This window comes from Hypanus sabinus, chromosome 8 (genome assembly GCF_030144855.1).
Source record: "Hypanus sabinus isolate sHypSab1 chromosome 8, sHypSab1.hap1, whole genome shotgun sequence".
Lineage (NCBI taxonomy): Eukaryota > Metazoa > Chordata > Chondrichthyes > Myliobatiformes > Dasyatidae > Hypanus > Hypanus sabinus.
In genome coordinates, this window is record NC_082713.1 from 148,490,559 (window position 1) to 148,505,015 (window position 14,457).

At 37.6% G+C, this 14,457-nt stretch overlaps 1 protein-coding gene and 1 long non-coding RNA gene across 2 annotated transcripts in view; one reads left to right on the forward strand and one right to left on the reverse strand.

Annotated features, from left to right (window-relative positions):
- LOC132398576 (uncharacterized) overlaps nt 1–3,889 on the reverse strand; it is a 42,217-nt gene extending 38,328 nt beyond the window's left edge. The window contains exon 1 of the long non-coding RNA XR_009513702.1: nt 3,808–3,889. This is a non-coding gene — a long non-coding RNA (uncharacterized LOC132398576). The remainder of the gene's footprint in view (nt 1–3,807) is intronic.
- cdkn1bb (cyclin dependent kinase inhibitor 1Bb) lies at nt 155–3,536 on the forward strand. The gene is made up of 3 exons (XM_059978217.1): nt 155–822; nt 1,214–1,348; nt 2,862–3,536. Exons 1-2 carry the CDS (start codon nt 342–344, stop codon nt 1,336–1,338), a joined length of 606 nt encoding a protein of 201 aa, XP_059834200.1. The 5' UTR covers nt 155–341; the 3' UTR covers nt 1,339–1,348; nt 2,862–3,536.
- Nucleotides 3,890–14,457: the final 10,568 nt, after the last annotated feature.

The following is a 14,457-nucleotide window of genomic DNA, read 5'->3' on the forward strand; positions in this document are numbered from 1 at the left end:
AGCCCTGCATGCGAGGGCGGGACCTGGGCGGAGCCCGGCCACTTCGGCCAATCGCATCAAGCTCTCTTTTTAAAATTCCTTGTCCATCACTCAGTTTCCTCTTCGTCAGCCTCCTTCGCCATATTGGGTAACTGAAAAAAAGCCAGTTTTTTTCCGCCTTACTAGAGTCAGTTTTGACGAGATACGTTGTAAACGGTTGTTGTTGGCGTTTTTGTTTTGGTACCGTGCTTTGCTGCGTTCGAAAGAATTGCACGACATTGCTAAATCGTGCAGTTTTGCATTTCTACTGGTCGCTTGATATCTGGACGGTTTGCAAACGAGCGGGGGTACGAAGGAAAAAAATGTCAAACGTACGCATTTCTAACAGTAGTCCTTCGCTGGAGATAATGGCAGCGCAACTAACAGGGCACCCGAAATCTTCTGCCTGCAGAAACCTCTTCGGTCCCGTAGACCACGACTTGTTAAACCGGGATTTACAGAAGCAACGGAAGGAGATTCACAAACAGGATAGAGAGAGGTGGAATTACGACTTCGAGAGGGACAAGCCGCTGGATGGCAATTACAAATGGGAAGCCGTGGATAGTGAGGATGTGCCTGATTTTTACAGGCGTCCTCCCAGGGAGCAAGTGTCATCAGCGGATTGTAATGTTGATATGAACGGGAACCCTACGATAGTTTACATAGGAACTCGGGTTCAGGGAAATTCAGGGGACACACACTTAGCGAACCCAGAGCAAAAGGACCCGGTTAAAGAGACAACTGAACACCTAACAGACTCAAAAGAGCAGTGCAGTAGTCCCCGAAAACGAGCTGCGTCAGTCGGTAAGTGACAAAGATGTATTCTGTTAGAAGCCACAGGATCCATTTTCAAACGGATCTTTTCTGACCTTTTAATAGACGTACAAAAATCATCCAACCAGTGAATTTCTTGTATTTCTCGCAGACCTGCTTTGAAATCCTGCAGATCTTGGTTTGTCCAAGGTTAATCTCGAATTCCTCTACTTTTTTTTTGGGGGGGGGGGAGATGCTGTAATTTCAGGGCTTTTTTTGAAGAAAGGCGAAGCAAATGTTTTTATTTGCTCCAATAATTGTTTGTGGTTGACTCATGCCAACAATCATGGGGCAAGTCAGAACAGAAATGACCTCGTAATTTATTGACATCCTGACTTGAGGTTTTCAATTTTTTAACGTTCTTTTTAAAAAATAATTGTAGATGGTATTCCAGATGCAAAAAGGTTCAATACGAAGACAGAGACAGACTGGTCAGCAAATACTCCCAGTGTGGGTGCATTAGAGAAGACGCCGAAAAAGACGATTTCTCGTGGACATCAAACATAAAAGTCACAAGGTAGTTTTTATTCACTACCTGTTATTTTACCAGCGACTTCTCGCATACCTTTAAAGTATTAAGTTTACGGTGTAGTATAGGGAGAAGTTGTAAGAGCACCTTGTATTGACCAATCCTAATTGACGCGGGGTTGAGGATTTGAAATTACACTGCATTGCAATGTCACTGGTGTTTCTTTAGTTCGAAAACGACACGTATGCACAGGTGATTATATCCAGCTGGTTTTAAAAAAAAACAATGCACACCCGCGTCTCCCATGGGTTTGGGAACGTCGAGGTGATATAAATTGCTTTCCTGCCTATTAATGTGCAGTTTGTTGCCCAAGTGTTGTCCTAACAGAGATGTACTGAGGGTTGACACAAAGTCTAGTAGAACTAGGGGCATGGCACCACGGGGAAATTTGTAAGCCCAACTTCCACTATGAGAACAAACACCTTTAAATCCTGTGCAGAAGAGTATGATATTCTTCATCTCACCAGCCATAAAGTAACACCTTGGGCAAGCTACCAGAAAAGTATAATATCTGAAGTAACTTAAATGTGTTACTTAATGCCTTTTGCATTCCTTTCTGAGATTCCTACTTTGATTGGGTACCATGTTATAATGCTGCACTTTAGACAATACAAAAAAAAAGTGGTGGATGGGGTAGAAGTGGGTAGAGAGGGATGTGTGATTTGAGGCAAGGGAGTTCTAAGTGCTAACCACAAAATGAATTGATGCTAGTTTTACTGCACAAAAAAAGTGCCCGCATTCAGTGTCCATCTGCAACTATTGTTAAACTGGGATTGAAAATGTAAGTCCACATTGTCGTCAAATGTTGCAGATCCTTTTTTTGTTTCCAGTTCGTTCCAGATAGTAGTAAACAACATTTCATTCACTTGATATGTAAACGCGTTTAAACAATTGTCTTAATCAGTTACAGATGCTGACATATTCGCAATTACTTTCGAGTCAAATACTGTTGGGTATTTTAACCGATTGATTGAAGGTCCAAATTCTTGAAGTCCACTAAATAGCAGTTACTGTCGCAGGTAGATTCAGCCGATCGCTGCACCTTTCCTCTCCAACGGTTCTACAATAAGTCAGCAAATCAATTTGATTGTAAAAGACCTCAGATCGTTATGCCAACTATTTTTACTAATTCGATAATACTTATTAATCTGTTGAGATGTTACAACTCCCCATTTAAACGTGATTTCGTGTGTTTTGCAGTAAACGTTTGCGTTGCTGCCCGAAATAAATCAATTGAAAGCTGGGCAACACGTAACAAAGACAAAGATACATTAAATCCGAAGGGAAAACGCATCGTTACAGTATCCTGATGATTAGTGAGAGTACAGTGGTTTAATATTGCTGGCGATATTGCTTGCTTCGGTCACCAGTTGTTTTGTTTTGCCAGCTGCGCCCGATATGACTGGCTTAAAGTGAACAGCCTGGCTGTGCCAAATAGGATCTAAGTAATTAAAACGATTTAAAATGCTTTGTTTTAATCTATATCTGTATTTCTTTGCAGATGCCAAGGTCCTCTTTTTCTTGTTCATCTATGGCAGTGCTTGCTGAAGGCTGGATAACCTCCGGAAGGGACACGTATCATTCCCTCTCCCGGTGAGGAGAGCCCGAGCACTGAACTCAAGTGAACACTAAACCGCCCATTTTAGAGTGGATATAGCGCTGTGCAATTAGGTTCTTCCTTATCACTTGGCTGATTTTACTACCTGTGTATATAGGGTTGTTTTTGTAGCACATAAACCAGTTTGGTGGGGGGAAGGGGAGGAGGATGGAAACTTGTTCAGAGTTTAGAAAATATGACTTGAATAGCAGAAATGTAGTTTTCCAATTCAGTTTTGAAACTGCCAAGTTACAATACCTGTGTATTGTATGTTTAAAAAAATAAAAAAAATCTAATGTACCTGTGTACATAACTTTGTAAAGACACTGAGAAATTATACTAACTTATTTATGTTATAAAGAATTGATGTTTTTTTTGATTCTAGAAGATAATTTTCCGTTAAGCCAAAGTGGCATTTTCCCTTGTGCATTTGTAAATGCTTTAATGTAGATTTTCCTTCTCCATTTTTGCCTGTCATAATATAAGGCTATGCTTGAAAAGAGAAAGCGTCCTGAGCCAGGCTTGTACTCTGCCTTAATATTGGTTATATTTCTCATTTTTGTTTTGTAACGTGTGAAGAGATGCTGACTTTTGTTTAGCATCATGAAATGAAAATAAAGATAAATGTACAAAATGTTTACGTGCATAATTCACTAATGAAGCGGGTGCTGCTGTTTATAGAGTCTTGATTACTGCCTCAACTTTGATCCGGAAAATCGCTTTGGCTATAGAATGATTTAAATATTTAATTCATTCAATAATTAAAAAGTCCCAGTTTTTTTGTCAACATGAACTCTGCTGGATAATAGACTTTAAACACTTCGACCCTTTCATATAATGATTATCCTACCTCTTTCCACCCTGAAGCGATTACTTCTGCCGCTTAAAGTTTTTGGGAAGAAAAACGTACATCCATCATGAGTGTGTTTTTGTAGAAAGTAGGTGGGGTGGTGTTGACAACACTTTGCCTGACAGTAGTTAACCCCCCCCACTTTCCCCCGCATAACAAGCTTTCTGAACCGTTTAAAGAATGATCAATAAAGGGATCTTCAAAAATGTAGGTTTTTAATAATATAAAAAGGATCATAAACTGGGAAGCAAAACCAAAAAGGACCCGCAAAAGTGGCAATAATCAGTGTTAGAGTGGGTTCGAGCAGTGGGCGCGCGTCCATGATTGACAGCTCAGCAGCTCGAGAAGAAAAAGCACGCCACGGTAAAGGACCAATGAAAGAGCGAGCTGGACGGACGTCAGCGCGCGCCGCAGCAGTGCCATCCGCGCTTTCATTTCAACCTGGAGCTTCGCCCCCAATCGATCGTCTCATTGGTCAATATCCTGAAAGACGAGAGGAACGGTTGGAAAAGACCGCAGTCTATTGGAGGAAAATATGTCAATCTCACGTCATGGCAGCACTTAAGCGCGCGCGCGCACGCAAGCTTGCCCAAGTTTTTGAATTCATATTTAAAACGACAATAACCGTTTTCCAAAGTCCTTTCTTTTAAAACTGCGCCAAAAATTTAGGAAGCTACATTTTCCAATGTTTTTTTCCCCCCGCAACGGTTAGACCGAAATGGTACATTGTATTAGTCGACAGCTCGATGTTAGAAACTGATGAACGCACAATTACTCCTGTCAGTGTAGTCGGATGGATTCAGTTGCAAAATATTTTAAAAGTGAAACGTTTTAAAGAGAAGTGATTCAAATCACGAAGTGGGAATAAAATATATTTTTCGGGAGTGCAGTGTGGACCGAATCTTTTAGTGATGTTGCGGTGCGACAGGTTACACCAGCTCTGCACCCCTTAAACTCCTTCATATTTCTCCTGCTGCCATTGACTTTAAGCGAATTGCTAATATTTAAACAATCTGACGACCGGTCACTTCTCCTCGATGTCACTTAGAAACAGGGACGCTGGTAAGTAGTTTGCTGTCATTTTAGAAGGTAGAAAAGCAAAGGAAAAACAATGTGGAAAAAGGTCGGTTGATCTTAACAAATCAGAGGGTGGAAATTGTAATATCAACCAAGGTAACTTAAAGGAGCTGTGTTCAACAAGCACGGTACCTCGAACTGATGATGACCTTATGCTATATGTCATCTATTTAAAACTTCCAGTGTAGGCCTCAGCAATTAAGTTTTTGGAAAAAAAGATTATAGTGTACATATTTTAAGAGGGCTTATTTCCCATAAACGATTTAATTTTGAAATATGGAAAATATTGTGTAAGCCGTGTTGGGGTGCTTTTAGCTTTACCCCTTTTAAGCAGTTTTAATCAACCTGTCTCGCGTCATTATTTTCATAAGGTCTCGTTCACTTTTGCTGTCTGATGCATTTTGCTGAAATTACTTCAAGAAGTTGTGCTGTCCCGCGTGGTTGAGGGGAACTAGATGCATTGCAAACGACACGATAGAATGTTGCTTTTTGCGCACATTAAGTTGACATTCTTCCCAACACATATGTATGTCTTTTTACTGTGAGTGCTCTCTCTTCGTATCAGCAAGCAACACAGATCCGACAACTCATAGAAAAAAAGGTTTGTAAAAGATTTGTCTAATTATTTGGAAAAGTGTAAGCATGTCATTACAGCACATTTTTTACAGATTTCTAAATCAATCTAATTCCACGTAAATATCTAATGATGACCATTCTGAATGTTGTTGAAAGGTACGTCTTAGAGGAAAAATGTATAGTGTATTTTTCATGAAGATAGCTTGCGACAATGAAGCAGATTGTGTCTTAATAATTAAATTTTGTCGATTCTGATCTAATTTTTACCTGTTGCTGTTAATTTATTACAAAATAGCCCATTAACTCAATTGTATAATATACCATTTGGACTGGCATCAGATCATCAGCCCCCAGTAAAATACTCAATACATTGCCCTCTATTTCTCCCTATCTGTTACTAATATGCTTTAAAACTATGGACAGAGTGTATATAAAAGCTGCCCCTGCATCATGTTTTGATATTAAGAAGCCAAGTGAGCAATCTATTATTTTTCAGAAGATGTTTAAGATCCGATTTTAGTTTACATATCCTTCGATGGAAATTTTCCGGCAAAGCTTAGTCTGCACACAATAGAAAATATATTTTATTAAAATCCACTGCCGTTCTTCAACGACGTAGAAGAATTGAATGCAATTTGGAAAGTAGCTGAAGTATTGAGTAAATTATTTGCAAGATGTGAATTATAGAATTTGAGCGGATACACGGTTGTTAAGGAAGACATTTCAGGCAATCTTCGTGAGTAGTGAAGAGTGCGAGGGCAGTCTGGGAAAAGATGATGGGTATATCAGGGTTGTTATATAAAGTGTAAAAACAATAGTGATTTTGTTAGTCAAGGGATGAACACTATAATCTACACGAAAGACAAAAATGGGGGGAATTGATGACTTTTGGAGCTGGTTGCACATCAGGATGGATAATCAATGTTGAAAATGAATGTCAGGTCTTCGTGGAGTAAGGAAAATAGCAAGGTATTGCGATGCCTGTAAAAAAATTGAATGGTGAGTTGGGAAGACTAATAATGAAGCACATAAACTTTTCCAGTTAAATTAAGATTTAAAACATAACGTGGAGAGATTAGAAAACGTTTCCCGTGCGTATATTTTCGTGGTCTTTTACATACCCCTATCAGTAAACAATACATTTTAACAATGATCCATAGTTTGTGCCTACATAAAATGATTACGTCAATATTAGTTAACATTTTTAAACAAGTAATTCTACGTTTTATTATCAAGTGACGAAGACGACATTTTTAAAAAATGTAATAATATACAAATAATAGAAGTCAGGTTTACGCACATAGTACAGTTCTCATCTTTCTGGTACGTAATCTTCAATCTGAACATTCATGCGTTGTTGACTGAGGAGGTAGGTTCACTTTTTAATTAACTACTGAAGCATAGCAAACCGAATGAAGAGCGGGTCTGGGAGAAATTTCTTCAAGTAACGAAATGATTCAGGCAGAGACTATTCTATTATGGGAGCTCAGTCAACAAGCCCCACACACTTCAAAATTGTTTTGTACCATATCTTTCAAGTTTAAATAATTAATTTGTTGAACAGGGTAAAATATTTTTTAATCCATGTAGAGGTAAAAGTGAGTCATTTTTACTACGGTTTCTCCATATGTAAGATGCATAACTACTTTTCATAAATTGTATTCTTCTTGTAGTTTTAAAGTGACAGAGTAATAATCCATGCAAAATCATATCACCATAAAATGGGTATTAGATTAATTACTGACTTCGCCCAATTTTTATTTCAATGCCAAAACAATTATTTTACTTGGGGAAAATTCTGGCGTTTTGAAAAATGTTTCAGATTAAGAATATGATGAATATAATAATTTTCGGACCCACTTTATAATAATACAAGAATAATTATGAATATTATAATTCGCATCCTCTATCTGATGGAACATATTGAACTGATTTTGGAATTGCATTATTAGCAGGATTTACCTGTTCACTGGCGAGTTAGTCTTAATCATTATTCATGTTACTGAATCCAGCAGAATCCTCTTTTATATTATGTACGCAGCGTACTTCATGTTAGTAAAGTAACGGTAATCGCACAAATGCTTTTAAAATGACATCAGACTGAACCTTCTTCTTTAAAAAAATCACATCTGAATCCCACACTGGATGCCACGACTAATTTAAATATTTACGAAATTATAATACCGGGATTATTATATTATCAACTGACAGTTACAGATTACAGTGCTTCCCAAAACAGTACATTTTGGGAAACAACAATTATTTCACGAAAATATTTTGCTACATTTTCACTTTTTTAATCGATAAGATAATTTTTGTTTTTAATTAAACCAGTACGCTATTCATAAAAGTTATTGAGCCTATCAGCAGTTCTCGTTGTTACAACGCGCCGATGGATAAATACTTGTCTATTGGAAACAAGTGTAATCAGTTTCACATTGTCAACTGGCAGATGAGAAATCATCAGACCTTTGCACTTCACCAACGCCAGCGGCAGAAACTGTTGATGAATAAGCAATCTGATTACCGCTTTTCAGTGGATTATTATTTCGATGACAAATGCTATCAAGCACGTCCCTGACGAATAGTTCCAAATGAACAGGATTTTATTTCATGAACGGGGGTGTGAAAAAATACCTTAGAAAGAAAATGGTAACTAATTCTCGAATCGGGAGCTTATGATTGCGTTTCTTTCAAGTCTTTTAGTTACTGTGACTTTCGCGTTTTTCTCCGAAGTTGAACGACTTTCTGATCCACAATCATTTCCCAAAAAAACTTCCACGTTAATGTTCAACGACTGAAGAAGTTACATTCGGTTTCTACAAATAAAAATCAAATTAGCCCTTTCCCTCAAAAGATGTAACCGTAAGTGACAATGAACCATTTTCAGGAACCCGAAATGCTATATTTCCTACAATATGTGTTTGTAGATGGATTTTCTGTGCCAGTTTCCCGTTAGTTCACAAGGAAATATGTTTTCCCTTTTGTTTGGGAAGTAATTGCGCAACAGAATTGCGTCAAAAATACTGGGCAGAATTGAGACATATGAAAAAGGAAAGTAGTCTAATTGAAAAGAACTTTGTCATTCCAAGAGTGTGTCAGAGCTATTTTGATAGTAGATGGTTTGTTCGCTGCAGATACCTATTGTGCTCGGAGCAAGCTGCTTGATTATAAGGAAATGATTATTGAATTTCACTCAGGAATGATGGCAAGGACACCATCCCTGGAGTCTGGACCTTCTATCTGTTGTAAGAAACTGTGGACGGTTGCGCATTAATATATTTAGAAATAAAAATAGGTTCCTTGCGTTATTTTTCATTTTTGGTTCACTAATTTCTGGGGGGAAATGTTACATGACAGGGCACTCGTTTTTTTTTTAATCGAAAGACAAAAATACTTGTTTTACAGTTGATACGAAACTAAAGCGGCAGTCCGAATATGCAAATTTACAACGCACTCCTGGCAATGAAGTAGGAATTGTTCAAGCTTCTTAAACAGTTAACGTGTTAATATTAAGAACAGTGAATACGGCTGCAGAGGGCGTATTTGAAAAGTTCTCAGTAGCGATCTGAGTAAACAGTCTAGCTCACGAACTTGCTCCATCGTTTTAATTTTGATCAGTACAACTGTTTAACACTGCTTTTGATTTTTCAATATATCTCATACGTATATGCACGATAGCTTATATAAAAACACTGTATTGGTACGAATGGAAGATCAGAAGTCGATGAACTTCCATCCCAGATTTTCATGCAGGACCAAAAACATTAAGGAAATGCAGAGAAAAGTAAAGGTTACTTCTCACCAATCATTGCTATTTGTTCAGGCACAGGTGTACCCAACCCCCTTTATGCCATTAACCAAGGGTCTGTGGACCCCAGGTTGGGAACCCCTAGTTTTGGACAAAGACTCTTCTTTTATACATCTTGCTCTCCCTATCTTCTGGAGATATATAGGTGCAATCACTCAGTTGGCCTCCACCACCAAGCTGCACTATTCTTTGGGCTGGCAGCATCAATAACCAGAAGAATGAGAGGGAGGACCTCAGGAATTGGAGGTCCTCTTCTGAAGATCCTGCCCAAGGCCATCACCAGTTAGGTGAGGACTACTCTAGGACAGGTGATCCTCTCCGATCAAGCATGATCTGTACCTGGCAGGAAATTCTGTGATTGCCTTGCACTGCTCAGGAATATAATTGCCCCATTCAGGGCAGAGGGCCAAATGGGTGCCGAGTCAACTTCACTTAGTAAAGGCCTTTGGTACGATGGGCATGTTTTCCAAAATGAGTTTTGGGGGAAGGATTCAGGAACTGGATCCAACTGCTCTGCACAGGTTTCTGTAGTGCAGTTTAAATCAATGGGGGGGGGGGCGGGGGTGTGGAATAGATAGTTTCACCATCAAGTTCTGTAGTCAGGCAGGGTTGACCAATCCCTGTCTTGTTTGTGAGTTGCATAGAACCCTTTGCTGAATCCATCATGAAAGATCAAAACAGAAGAATATATTGCTGTCTTCTTCTTGAATCCACAGTCTGTTTAGCGATTGATCAGGAACCGTGACCCGAGGGCCAGATTCACCTGCTGTATGAGAGAGACAATATTCTCCATCAACCGTATGCATTACATCAAAATTCTCCAACCATTCATCATGGATATCAGCAATTTGGCTAGTTGGAAGTCCAAAGGCCAAATTTCGAAGTGTGCTGATGATAGACAACCAGGTGAACATGTGCATAAAACCTTAGGATGTAAGGAGGCTTCCAGGGAATATGGACAACTATGACATATGGTAAGAGTATGACATTGAAATAGTGTGGGAAAATGTAATGCTATTCATTTTGATGCATAAAACTGAAAAAAGGAGTACTTTTCATATGGTGGCAGAGACCTTGTACAGAAGTCACTGAAAGCTAACATACAGATATACAAAGCAATTAGAAAGAATAGTGGTTTTGACCTTTGTTACAAGGGAGTTTGAGTATAGGGGTGAACATGCCTGACTGCAATGATATGTCCTTGGTGAGTTCACACCTGAAATATTTTATATAGTCTAGTTCTCTGCATCTGAGAGAGTATATGTTTGCCATAGATGGAGGACAATAAAGAGTTATTGCATTGATTCCAGGGATAGTGGCTTGCTTTATAAAGACAAATTGAGTAAATCTAGCTTGTATCTCTGAGGTTGAAAAATAAATGAAATGTGATTGCACTGAAACTTAGAAAATTACTGCAGCACTTGACAAGGATGCTGCTGCTCTTGGCTGAGAAATTGGAACCCAAGTCATAGTCTCCAAAAAAGAGATATTCCATATAAGATTCAGATAAAGAGAAATTTATTGTGTTTGTGAGTAATTGGTGTTTGCTATCATTATTGGAATTTTGGAGGACTGCTGAAGTTCAGTCATTGAGTTCATTAAGAACAGCAATTGATAGATTTCAGGATATTGAGAAATCAAAGAGTATGACAATAGCGCTGGAAAATGGAATTGAGGTAGAATTTTAGCCATGATCCGAAGGAATGCTAAAACAGGTTTAAAAGGACAGATGGTCTATTTCTGCACTTCATTTTTATGTTCTTATTGTAGGAATAATGAAGGTAAAACTCATCCAAGAAGGCAAACAAGTAAAATATACATTTTTAACACGTACTCCACAGAGACACAGCAAATTCCCATTGCTTAAATGGAATGACTGATGATAACTTTCACTGACACTTGTAATGCCAGTAGAATTCCCCTGCTGCTTCACAATGTCACTAAACTGGAAGTGGTGGTATTTGGCTTAATGCACTATGGAGTTTAACTCTGGCTCACTTTCAGACCTGGTTCCTTTGGACCCTCCACTGTAAACTTACCTGCCATTAATTTAAGTGTGAGACAGACATTCATTGGCCTACCCTTTCTCAACATTTACATTTTGAGCTATTTAAATGCAAAATTGTTATTCCTAATATTTGGGAGACAGCTCTGTGCCTATGTGCATTAAGGCATTTGCAGAGCTTTTGGCTAAACAGGTTGGTTAAAGTTTCAGCCAGGCAGGAGCCAAGCAGTGTAAACAGGCTTGCTTGGCTGAAACCCAAAATGCAGCTTTTTAGACCAGAAGCTACAGTGTAAATGTACCTAAACTATCAATTAAATGATACAAATACTTAACAGAAATGATATGGAGTAACAAATAGTTATGTTTTACCCTATTATTTTGTGATTACATTTCACATAATTGTGATCAATGTAATGTTAACTAAAATTATCTCTCACCTAGTGAGAAAACATGAGTTTATCCAAAATAATTTTATTCTGTATTTATCTGTAGTAAGTTATTCATATCTCAGTGATTCTATCATAAAGGTTGACTTTTGAAGGCACATAATTCACTTCCTCCAACATTAACATACTTTGGATAATAGAATTTAAGTACTGAAGAGGGAGAATTGTAGAATATGGGAAACCATCTTGTGAGATAACTAAGTGACTAGCCCTTTTGACGATCTGTTGTGGGTGCATTTTGTGTATGAGCCCATGATTACCTATGAAGTATTTTCAGAATGTGCAGATTGTGTTTTATGACACAGTATGTAGGTACTACACAGGTAATTACTTTGTTTGTCATTATTTCTCAAATAAAGGCTACATAGAATCATACTTGGGGAATTGAATGATTGGACACAAATTACACCATGGTTATGCATCATTCATACTTTGTATCGTATTCCGTGGTTTAGAAAAGCAAATTTTAAAGGAACAGGATATAATTTTAAACAATTAATTGGAATGTAATTGTTTCAAGATTTATAATAGATAAATAGGAAGTGGTCAAGGAAATATTGTTGAACATCCATAATGCAAAAGTGAGACATATTAAAATAAAACAAAGGGCAATAAACACGAGGAAGGGTGAGCAGAGACTTTAAAGTGTATAAGACCTCTGGTAAATAGAATAATTAAATACCAATGAAATCAGATATAAAAACAAGAGACACACTCAAAATGCTGTAGAAACTCAGCAGGTCAGGCAGAATCTATGGAAAAGAGTAAACAGTCATTGTTTCAGGCTGTGACCATTCAGCAGGGTTTCCAGCATCTGCAAATTTTCTTATGTTTGTAAAAATAAAAGATGCAGGTAATGAAAAGATTACCAAAATAATTTCAAGTAAAATGCAGAAATATAAAAGAAATAAATACACTGATTTCCATTTACAAAGCAGAAAGCTTTCTCAAACAATTGAATAGAGCAGTCCTACCTTATCTTCCCAAACAAAATGCATTAACACTTGCAAAAGATGTTTTGCAGTATGTCTGGTTGGGATTATCATTTTATATCATGCAACAACTAATGATTCCACCTGTCGTCAATAGTTCAGTAGCAGATTAGCAATAGATTTGATTTTTTGTATTTTAACTGGGCATGCAAAGAAAACAAACTAGTATATACATTTTCTACCAAATATATGTTACATGTATCTGCAAAATGATAGCAAATAACAAACTCTTGAAATCAAATACTTATGAATTCCTCTCATGGATATTTCTAAACAGTTTTCTGGAAAAATATATTAAAGTTCCAAGTAAATTTATTATCAAAGTACATACTGTATGTCACCATATACAACCCTGAAATTCATTTACTAAAACTCACATTTTCAGGAATTCAATGGAAGAGTTCATACCATGTCATAATACAGTAAATATATAGTTATGGTCAGTTATTCTTAAAGTAGAAGGATACTTGGGTCAGCAGACCTTATAACAATTTTAAGACAGATATATTTAAAAGTAATAACTTTTAAATGTACACATATTTTTAATGTTGCTATATTCTGGATCAGGAGTTCTCAACCTGAAGTCCACGGACTTGGTTGATGGTAGTGGTTCATTGCATAAAAAAGGCTGGGAACCCCTGTTCTGGTGTGATTCTTCAAGTTCTAGATGCAATTCAACACAGCTTCATCACTTGGTATGGTAGGATACAACTATGTTTCTTGTATTGTACTGAAGCATACCTCATAGTTCATAAATAGGAAAATTCAATTTTGCCTGAAGCAGTTACAAATTTGACAGCATCCTTCACCTGAAACATATGCTGCCAAGTTCATATTTCATTTGAATGCAGTGACCAAGTTATAGCTACCAAAATTCATGGTCCATGTAGTTATGGAGCCATAGAGTTTATAGAACACTACAGCACGGAAACAGGCCATTTCATCCATCTAGTGCATACTATTAATCTGCCGTCTCAATTACCTGTATCCAGACTATAGCCCTCCATATCCCTCCCATTCTTGTACCTATCCTAATTCCTTGTAAATGTTGAAATCAAACCCTTATCCACCAGCCCCAGAGGCATTTCCTTCCACACTCTCACCACTCTTTGACTGATGAAGCTCCCCATAATATTTCATCTTTCATCCTTAACCCATGACCTCTGGTTCTAGTCTCACCCAACCTCAGTGGAAGAAGCCTGTTTATCCTATCTATATATATATATATATATATATATCTGCATTTATCCTATCTATATCCCTCATAATTCTGTATACTTCTATCAAATCTCCTTTGTATACCTGTATCCTTTGTATCTCTGTATACCTCTATAAAATCTCCTTTCATTCTTCAATGCTCTAGGGAATAACATCCTAACGTAGTCAAACTTTCCCTATAACTCAGAACTTGTCAATATCTTGTCTTGGCAATATCCTTGTAAATTATTTCTGCACTCTTTCAATTTTATTGCTACCTTTCCTGTATGGAAAACTTCACAGAATACTTCAAATTAGGCCTCACAAATGTACAAGTTCAACATAACAACCCAACTCCTTATTCAATACTTTGATTTATGAAGGCCAATGTGCCAGAAGCTTTCTTTACGGCCCTATTTATCTATGATGCTACTTTCAAGGAATTATGGATCTGTATTACCAGATCCCTCTTCTGCAATTCTCAGTGCCCCACTGCTCACTGTGTAAGTCCTACTCTGATTTTTCCTCACAAAGTGAAACAAAGTG